The 23,494-nt window shown below is 37.9% G+C and overlaps 1 protein-coding gene across 7 annotated transcripts in view; it reads left to right on the forward strand.

The window, feature by feature from the left end:
• The first annotated feature begins 1,960 nt into the window (after positions 1-1,960).
• LOC110093853 (endonuclease MutS2) overlaps positions 1,961-23,494 on the forward strand; it is a 72,512-nt gene continuing 50,978 nt past the window's right edge. For 6 of the 7 annotated variants that reach the window (XM_028695175.1, XM_020818870.2, XM_028695176.1 and 3 more), the window contains exons 1-7: positions 1,961-2,268; positions 2,348-2,479; positions 8,080-8,247; positions 8,331-8,414; positions 8,715-8,765; positions 9,267-9,323; positions 9,409-9,491. In XM_028695175.1, the coding sequence (XP_028551008.1) occupies positions 2,011-2,268; positions 2,348-2,479; positions 8,080-8,247; positions 8,331-8,414; positions 8,715-8,765; positions 9,267-9,323; positions 9,409-9,491 (833 nt within the window). In that variant the 5' untranslated portion in view covers positions 1,961-2,010. The remainder of the gene's footprint in view (positions 2,269-2,347; positions 2,480-8,079; positions 8,248-8,330; positions 8,415-8,714; positions 8,766-9,266; positions 9,324-9,408; positions 9,492-23,494) is intronic. The other variant, XM_028695178.1, reaches the window with a different exon arrangement.

Here is a 23,494-nt window from a genome sequence, read left to right on the forward strand (position 1 = left end):
TTTCTGGTGGTTCTTTATGAGGAGAATCAGGTGGGGAGGGAGGTGGGGTGGTATCAAGTTTTTTCCTTGCGGATGACTTAATTTTCTGGGGTGACTTCAATTTCTGTGGTTCATGCCCTGTCCGGGTTTCCAAGTTTTGTATGACATTAATGTCTGCACCGTATTTTTCGGCCTCTTCATTGCTAACATTCTCAAGACAAACATAAATCTGCAAAAACAGAAAACGTATTAATTTATTAAAGCGCAACCTTAGCATAATATGCATCATGTACACGAAAAAATTACCTCAATTTTCTTTAAAAATTTAAATAATTTTGCTGCATTCTCTTGAGTAAAGTATAATTCTGTATACCCCTCCCATCTCAGAAAATGCGGTCTGATTTCTGGATCGGATGGTTTATTCAAAGAAAAATGTTTCAAAAACCAAATCTATATAATGCCAAACATAAAAAATTAAAAGTTAACATTAAAAAGCATTATACATGGAGAATAACCAGTAGGAGTGGAAACTTACCAGTATAAGAGGAAAAAAATCATTGATGTAACCCAATGGTCTTTGCATTTGAAACTTCTCAAAAATTGTGTTGAACTCCCCGACCATGAAGTTCCTTAAGCATGAAGCTCAATTAATGGAAGTGAACTCACTTAAATTATTTGCAACAGATGTGAGCCTTCTAGGGGTTTTATTGTTATTTAGAGGAAAGAAAAGGTTAGATAATAAAAATATAATAAATGTCTTTATTTTTGTAGCATTATCAGATAATCTTTCTAATTTTGACATTTCTATTTTAATTTCATTTGATAGAGGTCCATTTAGAGGATCAATCCTCCATTTGATATCAATGCCTATGTTAGGCAAACCTGTCAGAAAATTTCAGTTGTTAAAGTTAAAAAAACATATCCCTATAAAAAAAATCCATATTCAAATTATTACCTATCAACAAGGCAACCTCGTCAGAAGTGAATTTCAGTAGATTACCAAGGACGATGAAGCCTTTATCAGCAGGACTCCAAAATTTGAGAACCAAAAAAAGAAGTGGTATACACTGCTGGAATGCGGGGAACTCCAAAAATTGATGAATGTTCATATTCTTTAATGTTTGCTCTACTTCATCATCAATGATCTCGTTAAAAGCATTACAATATTTCCGAAAAGAAGTAACATAGCATCTAGATGTTACTGGCCTTTGATACGTCGTCCTCATCTATAACAAAAAAAAAAAAAAAATCAGAACTATATCGCAACCAAAACTAAAGCGCAACCATAGCGCAACCTTAGCGTAACCTTAGCGCAACCTTAGCGCAACAATACATTTCGTAATTATTTAGGTTAAAAGAAGGTTTAAATTAGAAAAAAAAAATAAAAATTGAACACCACATTGAACATATATGCTAGTTATACAACTATTACTAAACCCTAAAATTTATCAGAAAGCGTAAACCTTTCGTATCATTTGCTTCATCCATTTACGAAGAGAAGAAGCGTGAAAAATCAGAAAATAAACATTTGAACAGTACATTACATTAAACAAACAATGGTAAAATTATAACTAAACCAAATCCTAAGATTTAACATATAACTTAAACACAACGAAAGCGCAAGTAAAGCGCAAGTTAGGCGTAACCATACCTCTTCCTGATTGATGATCTTCTACAATCTCGTCATCTACCTCCGGCGGGAATAAGCTAATGCAGAACCGAAGGTATTGGAGGAATCTGAGAGCGCTTTCCAGAGCTGGAGTAACAGTGAAAATGTCGCTTGAAAATAAAATATGCTGCGTTTCCATTCTTTATTTTTCGGAATTCAAATTAAATGCGTTATCGGGTCGGGTCGCTAACTCTGACAAGACATAAAGCAAACATATTAAATTAAAAAAACGTCTTACAGATGTCGCATTTCTATTGGCGATCGAACGAAAAGATGACTTCGATCAACTGACCCAATAATTTGCCCCGACAGAGCCTCTTTATCTGCTCAGGCCTGAAATTCAGGAGAACTTGGAAATCCGCATGGCCGTATTTCGATCTGAGGTTATCGTCACTCTCGCGTTAAACCCTCTCGCCACTAACTTTAGGAAACCTTACTTCTCCCCTTTGAAACCGCGCGCCGCTATTCAGCAGCTAAAGCCTGCCTCCGGCGACGGCCACAAGGCCCAGAACTCGAAATCTGCTGCCATATCCGACAGCCTAAAGCTGCTTGAATGGGATGCGGTGTGCGATTTGGTCTCATCCTTCGCCGGAACACAGCTCGGCAGGGAAACCGTCAAGGTATCTCCGCATGCTTCTATGTTTCATTTCATCTCTCACGACTCTCGGTTTCTTGAATCTTGGCGCTGCTGAAATTCAGGGGCAGCTTTGGTCCGTGGCGGAGTTGAGCTACGAGGAAACCAAGATGCGCTTGGAGGAGACTTCAGCAGCAATCGAGTTCATTAATTACTGTTCTGGCGGGATGGATTTTGCTGGTATTGACGTTTTATTGGTGAGGGTTTCGCAAGCCCGCTTAACGTTATTATTATTATTTTTTCATTGTGGTTGTGTTGGTATTATCTTGATAACTGATGCCATATCGACAATAATCTCTGGTTCTAATTATATGCGTATTCATTTGTTGATTATTTTGGCTGCATGAGAGGTTAAATGCTTTCCATTTCATGAATTTTTATAAACTCTGATGCTCGGTGCTTTGATTCCTACTTATCACTAACCAAAGTAAACGTTGCCGTTCTTTTTTGTTTGCTTGTTTCCATTTGGATACTCCCAGAGGACTATTTTGCCGGTGCTTCTCTGCTGTCATTTTGAAATTGGCAGGCTTAAGTGCATATTTTAAGATACAGATATCATAAACTATTGTGGATATGCGCTTTGAGCTTATGTGATGAACATCAAACTCAAGATGTATCTACAGCACAGGCATTCTTAGATAGCCCTATTATGCAAATAAAAGTGGCATCCTACGATGAACATCTAGTTTTAACTCTTTTGTTGATCCGCTTTCTGGGAGGCGGGGTGGTGAGGGATTAACTTTTATGGAAAATTACATCTTGGTCTCTTTTATTTTGGGCATTGGTATTATATTGTTCCGTAGTTCTATGTTTGTTTAATTAAGTCTATCTAGTTCAAATGCAATTGCATTTTGGTCATTTTATAATATTTTTTTGATACCGCTGTTAAATACGTCAAAGATTTTTTTTTTTTGTGATGAAATTGTTCTCATAAAATTATATTATTTTTTGGGCAAAATTTGCCTTCATGTTTCTTGTCTGGTGGTTGGCTTAGGTTCCTTTTTAATATAATTTGTTAATTCCAGTGATGGCTAGGTGGAGACAACTAAAGAGGTTGGATAGTGGATTACTGTTGGCGGTAGCAGATAGGCAATGAAAACAATAAGTTTCAGTTGATGATGCCATGATAACACAACAGAGTTGTGCATGGCAAAGGAAAGATCAACAACATTGGCAAGTTGTTTGTAGTGATAAAATTGTTAAATCCAAGATGATATATTTGTTGTGTAGTGTTTGCTAAGGTTTATATTATGTATTGCTGAAAATATGATTTGGATGGGATTGCTATTGGAAATAGGAGGGGGATGACTGTGAAGGGATGCAAGAGAATGTCCAAAGATTATGTTAGACCGGTCTAGCCGGTCTATATGGGGCCGGCTTGCGAAACAGAGGTGGAATCTCCGCCTCCTGCAGATGCCGCGCGATCCGAATGCCCAGACGGAGCTGTTTAGGAAATATTTTTGAGGGATTTGGGAGGGAAATTTGAATTTAGGGATTGTTTAGAGATTTTCTTTTGAATTGTAAGCATTAAATAGTTTGTTTTCCTAGAGTTAGAGCATCTAGAATTTGGCTGAAATTTGAGATCTCTTAGGTTTCTTTTGGGCTCTAGCGGCATTGGGAGAGATATATGCTCCTCTCGAATAGTTGTATCTTGGTATTTTTCGTTTCTATTTCATCAAATAATACAAATTATCTTTTGTTTTTTTGGTTTTGTGGGGATTCTTGTGGAGAATTTTTGCTATTTTCCAAAGATTGATAGGAAATTCTTGAGATCTTCAAGTGTTTTCTATCAAATTGGTATCATAGCAGATTTTGAGACCATTGTGGGTTGGTTTTCTTAAATTTCAGTAGTGGTTTTTGCGTTTGGAAGACGATTTCTTGCAGAATTTTGAATCAATATCCAAAAAAATTTTATGCGGCTAACAAGGTAGATGAATTGGAGGAACGACTTGAAGGGGAGATGAACCAAATTAAGACCACAATGGATGTGACAAAATTTCCTCCTTGGAAGGGCAAGTGGCTGACTTAAGGGATATAATGAAGAAGATGTTAGAATTCCACAACCAAACGGCGGCTTCAAAGGCGAGAGGCCTAGAAGGAAAGAATATGAATTCTGAAATTTATAAGGATGAAGATGAGGTGGAGATCGTAGGGGGAGAAAGGACAAGACCCCATATGGAGTCTTTCGAAAGGGAGGATAGAGGAGGGAGGTATGGGGAAAGGCATGAGTATGGGGGGCGGGAGCAAAGGGGTGCTGAATAGGAACGCAGGGCGGGATATTATGGCCGCCGAAGTGTTGATTTTGAAGGAAGGAGAGGGAAATTCGAAGGAGGTTTTAGGTATGAAAGGGCAAGGGAAGATCAGGAGACTTTGGGAGGGCCAAGCACTTGAGAAATGGGAAACTATGGAAGAATAAGGGGAAACGGGTGAGATCAGAAGATGAGAAAGTTAAAGATGTCCATTTTCGAAGGGGATGATGCTTATGGGTGGATCTATAAGGTGGAAATGTATTTTTCCATCAATGGGTTGATGGAAGAGGAGAAGTTGACAACAACAGACTTATGTTTGGAGGGGAAGGCGCTGTCATGGTACTAGTGGAGGGACCAAAGGAGACTTCTACGGAGCTGGAGAGAATTCAAGGATTGTTTATTAGAACATTTCCAAGTCGATATGACAGGAGACTTATATGAGCAGCACTTTGCACTGATGTAGGACGGATCAGTGGCAGACTATCGTTAGCGGTTTGAGCATCTGCTCTAGTAGAGTGAAGCAATTCACAGAGACAGCATTGGAGGAGAACTTCATGAAGGGGCTCAAATTAGAGATCAGAGCGACAGTGAAGTTCACGAGTCCTCGTGACTTGGGAGAGGCCATGGAGTTGGCACAACTGGGAAAATCAAAGGAATCAAGAGAGGGGAGCTAGGAGTAACATTTTAGGAGGCTCTATAGGATCACGACCACTCTTATAGCACCCAAGGGGTCTGCATCAGGAAGCATTAATGAAACTCCCAGGGAGAATCCAACAGGAGGGGAGGAAGTGGGGGGGGGGGGACGTCAAAAGACTGATGGAGAGGGAGATGCAGGAGAAGAGGGTAAAGGGATTATGCTTTAGATGTGATGAGAAGTATACTTCCTGGCACAAGTGTAGGGATTGAACTCTTCAGGTTCTCACTGTCTGTGATGATGAGGAAATCAAAGAGGGAGATGAGAGTATGAGAAAGAGAGATGGAGGACAAGCTGCATCTAGATGTGATGGAGGTCTGAATTCAGTGATGGGATTCACTCTGAATCATACTATGAAGATGAAGGGAGAACTAGCAGACAGGGAGGTGGTGGTGTTGATTGATTGTGGGGCTACCCATAATTTTATCTCCAACCAAGTCATGGACCAATTGGGGTGACATTGATGGATACAGGATGTTATGGAGTGATGATGGGTACATGGAAGGTGGAAACCGGTCAGGGGATATGTAGGGAAGTAGTGTTGATCATACATGGGGTTCAGGTGAGGGAGGATTTTCTCCCATTGGAGTTAGGGATCACTAATGTCATCCTGAGGATGAAGTGGCTACAGACCTTGGGGGACACCAAGGTCAACTAGGGAGCATTAACGATAGAGCTGATGGTGGAAGGGAGAAGGGTAGTGATCAGGGGAGATGAAGGGCTCATGAAAGGCATGATATCACTTAAAACCAAGTTGAGGAGCATATAGGAGGTGGGGGAAGGTTATCTGATGGAACTACATAGGCTGGAGGGGATCAAATTGGAAGAGGGCCGGGACATTTCAGTACAACTATTAATTCAGCAGTTCAGTGAGGCTTCTCAATCACCTCAGGGGTGGCCTCCTCCGCGGGAACACGATCATACTATCATCTTGCAGTAAGTAGTTTCACCTCTCAGTGTTCATCCGTATTATCATCCCCAAATCCATAAGGATGAGATCGAAAGATTGATTAGAGAGATGCTGTAAGTAGGGATCATTCAACCCAATATCAGTCCATTTTTCAGTCCAGTGTTATTGATCAAGGGCTTTAACATCAGTTTCCTTCGTTCCACCTTGAGGACAAGGTGATACTTTGGGAGGGGAGTATTGTTAGATTGGTCCACTGGATCGGTTCATACGGGACTAGCTTGCAAAACAGAGGTAGAATCTTCGCCTACTGCAGATGCCGCGCAATTCAAACACTCAGATGGAGCTGTTTAGGAAAGATTTTTGAGGGATTCGGGAAGGAAATTTGAATGTAGGGACTGTTTAGATATTTCCTTTTGAATTGTATGCATTAAATAGTTTGTTTTCCTAGGGTTAGAGCATATGAAATTTGGATGAAATTTGAGATCTCTTAGGTCTCTTTTGGGCTCTAGTGGTGTCTAAAGATTTGGGAGAGAGAGATCCTCCTCTCGAATAGAGGATCAATTGTATCTTGGTATTTTCAATTTCTATTTCATCAAATAATACAAATTATCTATTGTTTTCATAGTTTTGTGGGGATTCTTGTGGAGAATTTTTACTGTTTTTTAAAGATTGATAGGAAATTCTTGAGATCTTCAAGTGTTTCCTATTAGATTCAAAGCACCTTATTGGTTCGAGGGAAACAAGAATGGGATATGAATGGTGATAATTACACAACTTATCATTGTCAAGCATCAGTCATCTCAACTTATCATTTGTCAAGCATCACTCATCTCCCCTCTTGTTTCAATCATCGCCTTTTTAATTGTCTTCTTTTGCATTCTCCAAATCCAACCCCCACCTCCACCCCCACCCACTATCCTAATCATCTTGTCACTAATAAGAACCTATTTGCATGATAAGAAAGTTTCAACGGGCCTTAAAGCTTAATATTTTATCTTATTTTCATTCATCCATTGGGATATTTGCTTTAACTTAAGCAGGCTAGTAAGTCTGCAATGTTGTTCACTTGGTTTAACTTTCCCCAGTAGTTCTTTAGCACAAGCAAGTTTAATTTTTGAAGTATTTGACAAAACTTCAACCATAACATCAACATGCATGTTTTTTATTTAAGGATTCAACTTCTCTATATCTAAGGGTTATCACAACCTCCACCTCAATAATAGAGACTCTCATTATTTATCTTCCATATAGTCCATAATCATCCACCAAATAAATATGACTCTAGAGGGAGCCCTTATAGATTCAAAAGGTGGTTCCCACCTATAACATTTTGTCTCCAATATTCTATTTGTTGAAGTAGTTCAATATCATTTGTAATAGTCTAAATTCTAATCCATCGAGTTATTACCCACTTTGTCCTAAAATGTTTCCCATGAAGTCACATTTCTTAGAATTGCTCCATGATGATCATACATAATTGTGGAGTTTATAATTAAACTCTAATCATCACATTGTAATGTGCCTTAATATTTAAAAGTTTAATTTCACTGTAGTCTTATTAAAAAAAAAAGGTTAAAAATGCACCTTTTTCCCTAAAGACGGCTGTATTTGCAAAAATCTAAGAAAAAAGTAACTTTGGAACCAGATGACACCAATGAACAAAATGCATTTTGCCTAATCCTGGTAGAAATTAGTTAGTCGTGCTTTGTTTTGAGGAATTAAATAGGAAGGAAATACTCTTTAGCTTACAATTAGATTTTGAATTTTAGGTTGGGGGTAATTAATTAGAAATTGAAATTGATTTTATCAAGCAAATTAGAACATATGCATATTTCTCTTTACGATTTCCTAATTAAACTCCATGAAGGCTGAATTTAAACTGAACTGTGAATAGCATTAGGTAGTGTTCATTCTTCAATACTAATTTAATCGCTGTTATCCAAGGTCAAATCAGCCATTGGTCAGGCCTCTAAAGGTTTCTCAATTTCTGGATTAGAAGCAAAAGCTGTTGCGTGCCTTATTGAGTTTGCAGAGAACCTGCAATCTACCTTTGAAGGTGCAGTGAAGGAGGATGCAGATTGGTATAATCGCTTTATGCCTCTTGCAGAAGTGGTGAATTCTGATTCCACGTCACCGAAAAATTCGTTCCATTTTATTTATTTGCACTTAATAAGTTTCCTCTAAAACATCTACAGATGATGAATGTTTCTATCTGTCATTCATTGGTTGCATCGGTGAAGAAAATTATTGATGAAGATGGTTATGTCAAGGATAGTGCGGTAATTTTATGAAAACTTTGTCTGCTCTTATCCTTTGTATGTACCATAAAGAATTTTCTCTTAGATACACTGAAGTTCATATGCTTTAGTTTTAAAAAAGAAATGTTGTAGAAGGCTCCCATAGTATTCATAAAGAATGCTTGCGTTCATTAGTGCCTTTCTTTCTTTCTAAGTAGTGACATGATTTTACAATGCGATCTATTGCATTGTTGAATTTTTATAAACTTAAGCTTAGCATCTTGAATGTGCTTGTCCATTGCTCCTTTAAGTTTCTTTAATACTTTTTGATCTTCATTTCAGAGTTCTGAGTTGAAGAGGTATCGGGATCAGGTTCTTATGGTTGAAAGGAAGGTATTTTCTGCAAATCTATATTTTATCATATTGTTTCCAAACTGACTGTCTAGTGTTGCAGGGATTGCACTACTTAATTTTGCATTAAAGAGTACTTCTTGTAACGTTTGTGTTGAAGTTGTATACTGTCATATATTAATATGGAAGTATGCAACTCATTTTTCCTTGCTGTTTTACTCGTATTAAGTCTAAAAAATGTTTCATATATTGCTCCCAAAATACCAGATTATTTTTTATCTTGAAAGCAAAATTGTGCATCTTCTAATATATTAATGTCTAAGGATTATCTTTCAAATAATCATCAAATTGAACATTGACATTGAAGAGATATTATCATAGGTAACAGACTTGTGGGATGTCAAAGTCCTTTTTCTGATACAAGTTTACAATTCGTGCTTACATTGTTGACTTGCAATTTATGTTTTATATTTGTTGAAACTCTTAGAATCTGATTGTTTTTCCTAACTATTCATTGCTTCATTTCATCTTTCTGTTTTTTAGTTATATCTACTGATGGACAAGTTAGCAAGAAACAATAGAAATGAATCTTCATCTTTGGTATGATATTTTTTTCATTTGAGGTTTGCTTTCTTCTTTATTTTCATGTATTACTGAATAAATTTTGGTGTTTGTCTCTCCTTAGGAAGTTTGTAATGTTGACGGACGGTGGTGCATAAAATATATGTCTAATAAACTTGAAAATTTTGATGGATTATTGCTATCCAGGTATTTGATTTTTCATGCTTCTTTTATTCCTGGAGAAATATTACTGCGATGTGTCTGCATCCTATTTATACGACTACAAAAACAATTGAAAGGTGAAATTATCTGTGAATATTTCTTTCACATTCAACTGCTTGGAATATGCTATCAGAGTGACAGATAAGTGCCATTTTAAGATAAATCACACATTTTTCATCAGTCGTGAAATTTTCTGTTTGTTGAGAGTCATTCATCATTTACATACCAATTTGATGAAAAATTGACTAGCTAATATGTCTGTACGTGAGCATGTGTAGGGAGACTTTTCTCTTGCTTTATACATGGTGCACTACTTTGAGACTGGTAATTTTCCAATGATTTGTGCAGTTTAGATTAACCGTTTAAAATTAAGTTTTCCAAAATAAAATCGTTGATTGTTTTCTTCAGATTTTCTTTTTCTTTTATCATTATCCATCTTCTTAGCGCCATCAAACCGTAGTAGTCTTGGTTTCTGTATGGAACTCCTAAATTTTCCAGTTATAAAAAAAACCATAAGGCATACAGATCATTAATTCTGTTCTGAAGTGATTCTGAAATTTGAACTCCATCACAAAAGCAATTGCATTGACAATGATAGGTTTGTTGACGGCGTGAAAAAAGAGATGGTAATCTAAGTTATCAATGACGATGTCATTTTATTTTTTAGAACATCTAGCATGATGCTCTGTCAGGTTATTTCTAGTAAATTTGAAAATTGAGGTGGAAAGGATTTGAAATGGGAAGGAGATATAAGAAAACAAACATTTGAATGGACATTCTTGCATTCATCTTAAAGTATTTGATAAAAAATAATATTCAGACTAATCCAAGAAGAATATAAGAAAATTATTCTACAGAAAAACAAGAAAATATATCTACTACAACTATAGAGGCACACGTAATAATTTTCATATTTTGAATATATATAATTATATTTTAAATCCAACAATTGATCTTGATTTCTTTCCTTGACATGAATTCATGGGATGCTGATTTCCTTCCTTCGCATGAGTCACTAGGATCCTAATTTTTTTGGCTTGAATTCATGGGATCTTTATTACCTTTGTTGGCATGAATATGTGGGTTCCAACTTGAATGGATGTTTTTCATTCATAGCTTGGATATAATTATTTGAATCACTCCATGCTTTCCCTTGTTAAGCACATCTGCAAGCTATAGGTTAGTGAGATAAATAGGTGAGCAAATCAAGTCACTACTAACTTTTCCACGCTCCGGAAAAAACACCAATCTATCTTTAAAATCAAGTGCTCATTTTCCATGGGGTAGATTATGTTTTTTTTAACAAGATTTCTCCTAATATTCAGATTAACCTTTATTTAAGTTAAGTTTTGACACTTCTATGCATGAGAACTATCGATTAAGGATAGCTACTTAGACTTAATTTTAGGCTTGCCTTTAATATTTGTGTTTAAATGAATTGATGTGAGATGGTTGGGGTGATGGAGGCAGAGCCGATCAAGTTTTTATGGTTCTGTCTTCTTGACAATACTCTCAATCTTAGTCTACCAATGCTAGAGAATAACAAGCCTTAATGTGCATGGAATATGATTATTGACTATTGGTTTCCTCCTCTCAAATTTCCCAAGCTAATTGAGGTGAATGTATGTGAACTTTTGTTGATTTTTTTTTGCTATAATTGGTAATGTTCTTGTTTGCATAGATGTTTGTTCAGGTATAGGTTGGGTTGAGGTTTACATTCATTAAAAGGCCTGAGTTCATTAGGACCGATTTTAATTAAAAAAAGCTTCATCATTAGGAAGCCTAATTTTTTATTTGAAATATAAGGTTGATTGTTTTATTTCTTAGTTTCTCAAAGGGTAAGGGCTCTTTTGTTATGCCTAATTATAGGACTTGACTTAGATATTAGAGTACTCCCAAAAGTGGGACTTACAGCTTTGCCATACAAGCAAGACAAATCTTATCTTTTAATAAGGATTGAATGAGCAGGTATCAATGAAATATCATTTGTTGTATTGAGTTTAGAAGAAAGGTATAATTACTATGAAATAGAAATATAATTACTCACTTCAATTTTAATGGAACCAATAAGCCTTTAGAGGTCTCCTCTCTTAGCTTAACACCTATATGGTAGGTCGGCCCTTGGGCCAATTGAACCGGTCCAACTTGGACCGGTTCTTTGCTATTGGAGGGGGCGGAACCAAGGGGAAGAGATAGAGAGGGTCCGATTGGGGGGATGGGTCCCACAACTCAATTAAACTTTGCCTTGGGAGGAAATATTTGAATTATGGGATGTTTAGGGATTTTTTATTTGTCATCTTTGCTTTAATTAGTTTCTTTTGGCAGGATTAGAGTTTTCATCTTGAATTGAAAATCTGAATTTGAGATCTAAGGTTTGTTCTTGAGCTCTAGGCTTCAGCTAGAGATATGTAAAGCTGAATCTTCCTTTCGAATTGAAGATTCATCTATCGTGTTGTTTTTTTTTTCTCTTATTAAATTTCAAGTGTGTTTCTCACTATTTTCCTATAGATTTTTGTGAAAAATGCACCGTTATTGCTGAATTTCTCTAAGTTTTTCTTGTGTTCTGTGGCTATTTTCTATCAAATTGATATCAGATCGATCTAAGGGTTATCAATGGCCGGAAGGAAGGTTGAAGTCTTGGAGGGAGAACTTAGACAACTAAAGTCAGATTTTGAGGAGAAAACCTCTGATTTTCAGAAGCAGTTTGCATCCATCCATGAAAAGATGGATGGAAGGTTCGCCGCCTGGGAAGACATGATGAAGAAGATGCTTGAAGACAAACAAAATCCGGCGACATCGGAAGCAAAGGAGACCATCAGCGGCCATGGGAGGAGGAAATCCGAACCCGTTTAGGGGGAGGGAGAATCTGGAAGTAGAGATCCTTGAGGGAGATGACAGAATGCCTCCCATAGAACAACTTTCTTATGAGGGGATGAGTATGGGCTACAAAAGGAGGGTAGGGATGATTTCTGCTGTTGAGGTGCTGATTTTGAAATAAGAAGAGGGGAATGTGAAGAAGGGTTTGGGTATGATCGCCGGAGGGAAGATCGTGACAACTGGGGAGCACCTCCTCTTCGGGGAATGGGAGGTTATGGAGGATTCAGGGGAAGCGGGGGTGACCCAAAGGTGAGAAAGCTGAAGATACCCATCTTTGAGAGTGAGGATGGCCATGGCTGGATCTACAATGTGGGAAATTTTATTCCGTCAGGTTACCTGATGTAGCTCTACGTCAGGTAGCCTATAATATGTCGCCACGTGCTCTTACTCTTTACCGCGCGGCCCGACGACCCGACCCGGAACGGACCCGGGAGTTTGCGTAGCTCTGTATTGCTAGGTATTGGTCGATTTTGCTCGACAAAAATGAAAAATATCATTATGTGAAGACCAATACCGAGCCTATACCGAACAATATCGAGCAATACCTAGCAATACCGACTTCTTTTAGGTATTACTCGGTACTGCTCGGTATTGATTTTCACAGAGCTGTATTTCTCGTTATTGCTAAGCAATACCGAGTAATACCTAGCAATACCGAGCCTATACCGAGCAATACGTGAATATATTAATCCCGGATTCGGTTCGATTCGGGTTGTCGGGCCGCACGGTAAAGAGTAAGAGCACATGGCGACAAATTATAGGATACCTGACGTAGAGCTACATCAGGTAACCTGACAGAATAAAAATTCAAAGCGTTACTTTGTTGTCAATGGCTTGACAGAGGAAGAGGAGCTGATGGCGGCAGTACTGCATTTGGAAGGGAAGACAATGGCATAGTATCAATGGTGAGACATGAGGCAACCCATTTGAAGCTGGAGGGAGTTCAAAGATTGTTTACTAGAACGTTTCTGAACCAGTAAGAGATGAGATTTTTATGAGTAATTCTTTGCCCTAACACTGGGGGGACCGTGGCAGATTACCGTTATAGGTTCGAGTATCTGGCCAGCAGACTATACTGGCTCTCAGATACAGTGCTAGAGGAAAACTTTATGAAGGGGTTTAAATCGGAGATCCGGGCAGCAGTTAGGGTGATGAGGCCTCGAGACTTGGGAGAGGCCATGGAGCTAGCACAATTGGTGGATGACCAAAAGCATCTAGAGAGGAGGCCTCAGGGGAGCAACTCGAGGATCATATAGGATGACCACCACCTTCTTAGCTCGCAATGGGGGCTAAAGGTTTATCATGTCAACATCCACCAACAAAATAATTTTATAACAACTAAAGAAAAATACACTAGGAACATGTTCTCCGGTCCTCTACGGTTGTACGTAAATCATGTCATATATATATATATATATAAACATTCGTACTGGAGTACCTATATTGTATTGATCAGATACAATATCATATTTGGCCATTCATCATCATTTTACCCCGAAGAATCGTATCATGCAAGTGCACCGTATTGGTATTCCGTAGCAACATGCACAAACTTGCATATTATTTTGATATCATAACATAAGATGTTTTAACATATCAACCATACATATATTTGATCCATTAAAATTAATTTGATTAAGCAAGAAAGTGAACTTTTGTATATATGAAGAGTTTTCTATTTAAATATGAAATGTAACAATGTAACATGAACTTTTGTACATATAAAAAGTTTTCTATCTAAACATAAAATGTAACCATGCAACATGAACTGTTGTACATATGAAGAGTTTTCTATCTAAACATGAAATGTAACAATGCAACATAAACATCTTAAAGATTAATGTAACATAATTATAATTATAGTAAAATGAAAGACAAAACAATTAACCCTTTAATTAACAATTGCAACATAAACATACTTAAAAGAGAAAGAACATAAAATTTAGAATGTAATTATCACTTATCCTAAGCACTTTGCAAATCTCCTCGAACCAACCTCATCTTAGGTTTAACACCTGAAGAAAATAATTACTTAGTTTAATATACATGCCAATTCTCCTTTTTCAATGTTCTCATTTAATAATTTCCTTCCTTAATTGTTTACCTAAGCAATTAATGAATTTTAACATACAAATTTCAGATTTAATTAAAATCCTAATTTTACATATTTCATTCCAATTACTATTTAAATCATTTTCCCTAACCTATATTATAATTAAACCTAATTATTTTTCCGATAAAATTAATTTAGAAATTAGTGAAAAATATTTTTTTTTTATCAAAATCTCATTTTCTATTAATTAGAGCCTTCCCAAGACTCCTAGGAACAATATTAGTTAACAACTTAGCTCAAAATTTCAAAATTAGAAAAAATCCTAATTTTTGAAACTAAAAAAAGTTTATGGAAAATTCAAATTTCATGCTTAAAGATGTTTTTAAACCCTTCATAACAATATTTCTAAGACAAAAGTTAAATTTTCATGAAATCCTAATTTGGAAACTTAATATTTTCTTGAGCAAAATTATATTTTAAATGGTTAGAATCATGCTATAATCATTCCCTATCATTTTTGTTTGAAAACCTTAAGATTTGAACAAACCCTAAAATTTAAACCTAAGGAAATTTAGGGAAAATGAGAGTTTCTTTGCAAGAGAAGCTTACCTCATTCTTTCTTAGCCTTTCCCCTTTTGATTTCCCCCCAAGACCTCACCGGATTCCGCAAGCACCCGTCACCTCTCCCTTCACGCGAGCGACCGAACGAATAAGGGACTGAATGATTCGATCCCTTAGGCATATGAGGGTTTAAGGGAAAGAAATAAATGCCTAATTATGCATGCACCCTTTCTCCTAATAGTTTTCTTAAGGATCATGAGGGCAATTTGGGTATAAAGACTAAATATTACTTAAGTTAACTTCGATGATTTTTAGTTTTAAATTCATGCAAATTTCAGTATAGGTTCTTTATACCTTTTCGATCAAAATTTCACTTAGAATTTAATAAAATAATTTGCGTCGAATTTCGACGACTTCAAAATTTTGCTTAATTTTGTCGCGACGCATCGAAATGCGTGCGACCCATCTGATCGATATTTTTCGGGTTTTACATACCATCCTCAGATGGACAAAATGGTTAGTATGGGCTGAATATTGGAGGTAAGAATATGGAGTTTGAAGACTTACTTGAGGTGTTTTGCTTCTGAAATACCGAGGAGGTGGCAAAATGGTTAGTATGGGCTGAATATGTTTCTCAGATGACCCATTTCAAAGTGCTATATGGAAAGGACCCCCCACACTTGGTGCACTTTGGGAAAGGGAACACACCAATTTCCTCATTAGAGCAGTACTTGGAGGAAAGTGATAAGATGTTAAAAGAATTAAAAATAACATCTATCGAGGGCACAACAAATCATGAAGACACAGACAGATACACATAGGAGAGACATACAGCTTGAAGTGGGGGTAAAAGTGTTCTTAAAACTGCGACCTTACAGGCAAATGATAGTTGCCAATAGGAGGAACGAGAAATTGGCCCCAAGGTACTTAGGCCATACGAGATCTTGGACAAGATCGGAGCAGTGGCGTACCGTTTCAAGTTACCCCCATCTGCCACCATACACCCAGTCTTCCATGTGTCCCAGTTGAGGAGAGTTCTAGGGGAGCATGCAGTTAGTGCGGAGTTACCAGCTACACTGACAGAGAAGTTGGAAGTGATCTTAGAACCACAAAGAGCTGAGAGGGGTAAGATTAGATAAATAAGGGAATAAAGAAGTGCTTATTAGGTGGAAAAACCTTTCTGATTTCGATGCCACTTGGGAGCTCTATGATAGGGTGAACGATCAGTTCCTTTCATTTCACCTTGATGACAAGGTAAGTCTTTAGGAGGGGGGTAATGTTAGGCCGGTCCTTAGTGCCAACTAAATCGGTCCAACCTCGACCGATTCTTTGCTATAGGAGGAGGGGATGGAACCAAGGGGGGGAAGAGAGAGGGACTAGTTGGGGGATGGGGCCCACAACTCAATTAAACTTTGCTTTGGGAGGGAAAATTTGAATTAGGGATTTTGTATTTGTTTTCTTTGCTTTAATTAGTTTCTTTTGGGAGGGTTAGGATTTTCATCTTTAATTGGAAATCTAAATTTGAGATCTAGGATTTGTTCTTGGGATCTAGGCTTCGATTAGAGATTTGGAGAGCTGAATCTTCCTCTCGAATTGAAGATTTATTGTATCGTGTTGTTTAGTTTCCTTCTCTTATGGAATTTCAAGTGTGTTTCTTCCTATTTTCCTACATATTTTTGTGAAAACTGCACCGTTATTGTTGAATTTCTTTGAAATTCAGCAGTTTTTCTTGTGTTCCGTGGTTGTTTTCTATCACTATACTCATATACAATCACATAGAAGATGCTCATTTTCCATTAGTTGTTGGATTATTGCTATTGATGGTGTTATGGAATTAAGGGTGTCGAGATTAAAAAGTACAGGCTCCGAAAATTCGGCCCCGGCCTTCGCCCGACTGTTGGCTTTTATTTTGGGAGGGAAGCTTTAACGAAATTAGTTTCGGGATAAATTTCAGGAAGGTAGATGGGTTTGTAGATAAGACACTACCTAGAGATTTCGCCCTCATTTTGCGAGGACTTTATGATCTGAGTTCTGGTTTCCTATAGGCGCAAGCCCCTATAGTTAATTACCCATCTCGATCACGAGAGAGAACTTATGATTAAGGCTAGTCGTCAATCAAATACGTAGAAGGTATGTAATATTTGGCATATAGTAGTAGCAATGGGCATTTAAAATTAGAAGGGTTTGGTATTTAAAATGGAAATTGCACCATCTTGCACTTAAAGCAGATGGTGGGGTAATGGATGATGGACCCGATCAAGATCCCATGGTTCCGTCGTCCCGGACCATCGTGATCCCTGGTTTACTTAGTCAGAGGAGGTAGTCGACCCAACCCGATAGAAGAATTCTTGTCGACATCCATGAGTTGCTTCGTCCAAGGGAACCTTGTAGACCTAGGGTGGGTGTTTGTCTAAGGGAACAAATTTGAATTCACCTTAGCTAACAGAAGGCTTTATACCCTATCAATTATATCCTATTGATTTAATATCCCAAGGATTTGATGCCGCAAAGGAACGTATTGGCTCTGGCCATAACCGGTATTTCGTGGTGCCATTTGGCGGCAAAACCACTCAGTTTAGAGGGCCCCGGGTCATAATCGTTTATCCTGCGGTGTCATTTGGCGGCAAAACCGTTGGTCAGAGGATACGTACCACATTCTTATTGGCAGGAGATTGTTTGAGAATGGATCATAGTGATATTTTCGACTAGACATTTTGCTCTTTGTGAGCTGAAGTATTTTTCGAACTTGTCCACCTCGGCAAACTATTGCGGAGGATGGATAGAGTTTGCTTTAAGTGTTGATGGATTTATTTCAATTTTAAATATTTTTGGATTTGGATTTTTTGAGATTTTGAATTTTGGTGAGCATTTTAGTGGAATTTGAAAGTATTTGTGAACCCCTCCGGTTGAGATAGACATTCAACATGATCATCATCGGGGTGACTTTGAAGTCACTTGAAAATATTTGAAGTTTATAGAAATTTGATGCATTTTAAAATATCTGAAATTTAACCCCTCCGATTAAGATCTACATTCAACACGACCATTGTTGGTGTGTGAGTGGTTATTTCTATTTGAAAATATTTGCATTTTATGGATGAACCTTGTCAACTCTATCGAGTTATCGACAGAAAATCGGGTTTTATAAGCTTTATGCCTTTGTTTGTGAATTCTTTTGATTATAGGCATTGAATGCTTAATATGAATGTATTAAAACAAATATATCAGTCGTCGCAAACATATATTTGTTTGATGGTTCGAATACTGTCGACTTTTATTGATCCACATAGAAGGATTGGGTTCGAACTTGAATTCACTTTATTGACCCGCGCAACATCCCTAGACGTTATGTGTATACTAATAACACGCTCGTCGGGGCCCATGTGGATGTTTGGGGGCATTTTAATTTATGGACTGAACCTCTTTGACTCTACCAAGCTGTTGATAGAAGATCAGGTTCTTAGGTTTTATGCCTTTATTGGTGAATTCTTTTAATTATAGACATTGAAGACTTAATATGAATGTATTAAAACAAATAGATTGGTTGCTGCAACCATATATTTACTTGATGGTTCGAACCCTGACGACTTTTATTAATCCGCATAGAAGGATTGGGTTCGAACTTGAATTCACTTATTGACCCGTGCAACATCCCTAATCATGTGTATATCAATAACACGCTTGCCGGGGCCCATGCGGGTGTTTGAGGGCATTTTAATTTATGGACTGAACCTTGTTGACTTTACCAAACTGTTGATAGAAGATCAGTGGTTCTTAGGCTTATGCCTTTATTAGTGAATTCTCTTGATTTTAGGCATTGAAGGCTTAATATGAATGTATTAAAACAAATATATCGGTCGCCGCAATCATAAATTTATTTTGATGGTTCGAACCTTGTCGACTTTTATTGATCTGCATAAAAGGATTGGGTTCGAACTTGAATTCACTTATTGACCCGCACAGCATCCTTAGACGTCACGTGTATACCAATAACATGCTCGCCGGGGCCCATACGGGTGTTTGGGGGCATTTTAATTTATGGACTGAACTTTGTCGACTATACCAAGCTGTTGATAGAAGATCAAGTTCTTAGGCTTTATGCCTTTATTAGTGAATTCTCTTGATTATAGGCCTTGAAGGCCTAATATGAATGTATTAAAATAAATACATCGGTCGTCACAACCGTGTATTTGGTTGAAGGTTCGAACCCTATCTACTCCTATTGATCCGCATAGAAGGATCAAGTTCGAACTTGAATTCACTTATCGACCTGCGCAGCATTCTTAAACATCACGTGTGAACCAATAACACGCTCGTCAGGGCCCATACTGGTGTTGATTGTATTTATCTCTTTTGTGTACCTATGTGTATACAAACTATAGTGCACGTGCTAGGGTATTTTAGAATGTTTGATGTCGATCAATTGTGCAGGCAACTGCCATTTGAATGCAGCATTCCATTTGGGAGCTTGTAGACGCCTTATGTCTGCTTGCAGGGATGTTGCAGATCCGGTGGCATGGCGTAGCAGCTTCTGAATAGAGTCGTCCGCTGCTTAATACAGGTAGACTGTCGTGCACTACTCATTGCTTTCTGCATGTGGATCATAGTGCACTAGCGAATCTCCTGATTTGGGTGTAGGAGCTTGCGCTTGTTGTAGTACTTTAATATTTGTACATAGAAAGTATGTTGGATGCACGACCACTGTTCATCAAGAAACTTGCAAGCTACAATAATCTTATCCAGCTCAATGTTTAGAACCTGGTTGTACTGAGATTTACTCATTCCGTAATAATTTGATCTGACTTTCTCTTCCTAGAACTCGTATAGGAATTAGTGGGGGAATTCCTTGATTATGTCATCATCATCATTTTCTATTGTTGGCTTAAATAAGGGATCAATTGTTTTAACCTTGGACGAATACTTTGAATATGCGTAGGACGTGTTGTCTTTGCCTGCAAATCCCTCTGCTTGTAGAAAAGAGGCGAATCTACTTACCATTGCTTGATTACAGGCTGTCTAAGCATCTTAGCACTTGTTGCAGGCTCATTGTATCATTCTTTTAGATGACATGTTAAATGTACAACAGGACTTTTACCACTGCCCGCAAATGTCTGCATTTACCACTGCTCTCCTATACTCACATGCGGTGAACTTCTCACAGCACTGTGTAGGCACTTTACATTTGCTGCATATTCTTTATTTTTGGCTTGCAGAAGTTCAACGTATTTGTTGACTGTTGAACAGTGGTTGATCGTAGGAGCGTCCTAATATTCATTGCATATTACACTGACCATGTTGGCAGGGATTTTGCTGTTTATGAGCAGATTGTATTTGCAAGTTCTTCATCATCTCTGAGAGTGGCTCTACTTACTAGGAGCTTGTTTTATTGACGCCATTAAGCTCCTTTACATGAACTTGTGGACCCATTGATGTGGACACTTGAGGCATCATGTTACTCATGTGTTAAATGAAAGTTCTTTATGGTACCAATAAACATATCGTCATACTACAGATTCTCTTGTTCATAAGTGAGATGTTAGGGATTTCGCATCCCCAAGTCCTTGCTTGTTTGCATGAGCTCTGAATTGCTCAAATTTCCCTTATTTGTATTCAAATTAAAATTAGAATTCTTTAATGCTCATTGAAGACTTTAAGCATGAGCATACTACTGTATTTCTCCATTTGAACTCAATTGAGTAACCATGAATGTCGATTGATACTTGGGTGATAACCGTTTGCTATTTGATTGCATTTTCATTTAATTCTTATTTGCATGTAGTTCGATTAGGTTCAATATTTCGTTCCTTTGCACTGAGTCCACTTGATTTCAAGTTATAACATGATCTTTTATAATTCTCATTTAGGTCCAAGTTGATTCAAAGTTCTTTTTCATTTATTTGAAAATGAGTTCAAGCCCAAGTTCGAGTTCAAGTTTGAGTTAAGTTTTTTGTGGTATTCTTGAGTTCAAACTCAATTCAAGTTCAAGTCCAAGTCCAAGTCCAGGTTCATCATCATTTTTTTTAAGTCCTTGTCTTATTTCAGACAAAATTTCGACAGTCTCCCGACGCCTCCCCTGTTTAGGAAAAAACTACGAGAGGCAGCCCACCCGCCACGTCAAGAAAGACGTGCACGGTTGGTGTTGTGAGATACCGCGGTCCGCGGCCGTAGTTTTGGTCATCCACCACGTCAAGAAAGGCGTGCATGGGTTTTTTTTAAACATAAATGTTTAAAAAAAAAAAGTTCTGTATTGCCCCGCCGTACTAAGAAAAGCGCGCACATGGATCGCCCGCCTTGCTGTAGGCTTCGCACCGAGTTTTCTCCTGCCACGTTAAGAAAAGCATGTACAGGGGGACCCTCGGCACGCTGCAAACGCTGAAAACAGGACTTTTGGAGGGGATTATTCATGCCACAAACATCGCGACGAACTTCCTCCCACCGTGCTAAGAAAAGCGCGCATGGGTCATTGTTCGCCGCGCTACAAGTGCCAAGGGTGGGTTCTCTCAAGTTTAGGGATTTATACCTTTGGCGGTTAGCGAACCAGCGGTGGAGGCTCGAAGACCGAGGCAAGGGGAGGAGCTAGGGGTGTAAACGAGTCGAGTCGAGTTTTGGCCCTTATCGAGCTCGGCTCGTTAGATAGATAGCGAGCTCGAACTCGAGCTCGAGCTCGACAGAATTTCAAAATTGGGAGTTGGGGAAGTGGGAAGGAGGCCGATGGTTGGAGCTTGCCGGTGGGTGGGGGACGGTGGGGTGGCCGGCGGCTAAGAAGAGCCTGGGGCCGACGGGTTTGGGGAAAAGGAAAAGAACGGAGTGAAGGGGATAAGCCACGAGTCACGGACTCTTCCAATGACTGGTGGGTAATGCTTTTGCCCTCACTTGGGCTTTCTCTCTCACTTCTCTCTAGCTCTCATGCAAGACGAGTAAGAAGAAACACAAAAATCAAATTCTCATTCAATTAATCATTAAGCTCAAAATGATACAAGAGACCACTATATATAGGTCTTGACTCATAAAAGTGAAAAAAAAGACTAAATTGCCCTCTGGGCTACAAAGAAACATAACTCCCCACAGGGGTAAAATGGGAAACAGTAAATCAAAATAGACAATAATAAAATACATCATGTCATCTCAATCAAAAGTAGAGGCGCTGAATCGTGGCCGTCGATCTGCGGTTTCGCCGGCGATAAACATGTCGGTAGCGTCTGTCGATGTCCTCATCAGCTACCTTCTCAACGAGTAAGCTCCCTTCTTACTTCTAATCAAACTATCGTAACTTCCGATCCGATCGGAAAGGCAGGTCGTCGAAGGAGCGTAATCGAACAGCACGAAGGAGTCGAAGTAGCGCGTGTGAGGGAGAGAGGGAACCAGCAGCCGAAGACCTATCCTCCCTCTCTCGTTTAACGACACGAATGGGATTCGCTCGAGGCAGAGATCGTGTGACGTGGGAGGAGGTCATGCGAGACGTGCGACGTGGGAGGGGCAGAGCAGGTAAGCAATTTTGATTTTATTTATTTATTTGGTAGGTCAAAAAAAGTTAGATTTATTTTACATTAAACTAAACAAAATAAATTATTTTCCTTGATTAATTATATAAAATTTACTTTTATGTGTTTAGGATATTCTCTTATTGCATAATACCCTATAGGCACTTACCATTTTAACTTACCAAACTTGAACTCTAAATGTTACATCTTTATCTATATTTTCATTCTAATATATAATGAATTCAGGATACTTAAATCTATCAAATCTAATGATGCAAGATGAGTCAGGATTATGATTTTTTTATTATTTATTATTTATTATTTATTATTTTTAGGATTATGATTTCTTAATGCAATTAATATGATAGCATTATGACTTCATGCCAAGGAATTGAAGTTTTCATAAATCATTAATTAATTTAATAATTTACTTTCTTTAAATGTAAACATGCAATACTTAACATAAAACTTAAATGATAATGAAATAATATAAAATACTTCATAATATTTATTTATTGAACCATCATCTCTTATCTTAATAGATATGCCTGGCATAGGATTGTCTTAATCTAAATTTAAATTAAAATCCTCTAGGATGGAACATCATTTTTTAAGAAAATTTACTACTCGCATTCCTCATGTCAGTAAGCTACTCTACACCAAACCTGTATGAAACATCCCAGAGCCGCTGCGTATGCACAAGTCATTGGAACCAAGATTTTAGTAATACCTCGTAGAAGTTACTCCAACTAATAGGGAGAAAAACCATTCCCATTCAGATCAACAAAATTCATAAAAAGATAAATCCAACTTCCATTGCCTAAGGACCACCTGATGAAACAATCAAGCATCACCCAGGCAACATATTTTAATGATATTTGAAAAGCACAACTCTACTCCACTTCTTCTGAGCACCAGCTGACATTCCTCTACTGCTTTGCCGCCACTTTCTCTGCTCCAGCACACTGTCTTTTTCACTTTATGTAAGTAATTAGGGTAGCTTAGTCATTTTACTA

This window comes from Dendrobium catenatum, unplaced genomic scaffold (assembly GCF_001605985.2).
Source record: "Dendrobium catenatum unplaced genomic scaffold, ASM160598v2 fragScaff_scaffold_621, whole genome shotgun sequence".
Lineage (NCBI taxonomy): Eukaryota > Viridiplantae > Streptophyta > Magnoliopsida > Asparagales > Orchidaceae > Dendrobium > Dendrobium catenatum.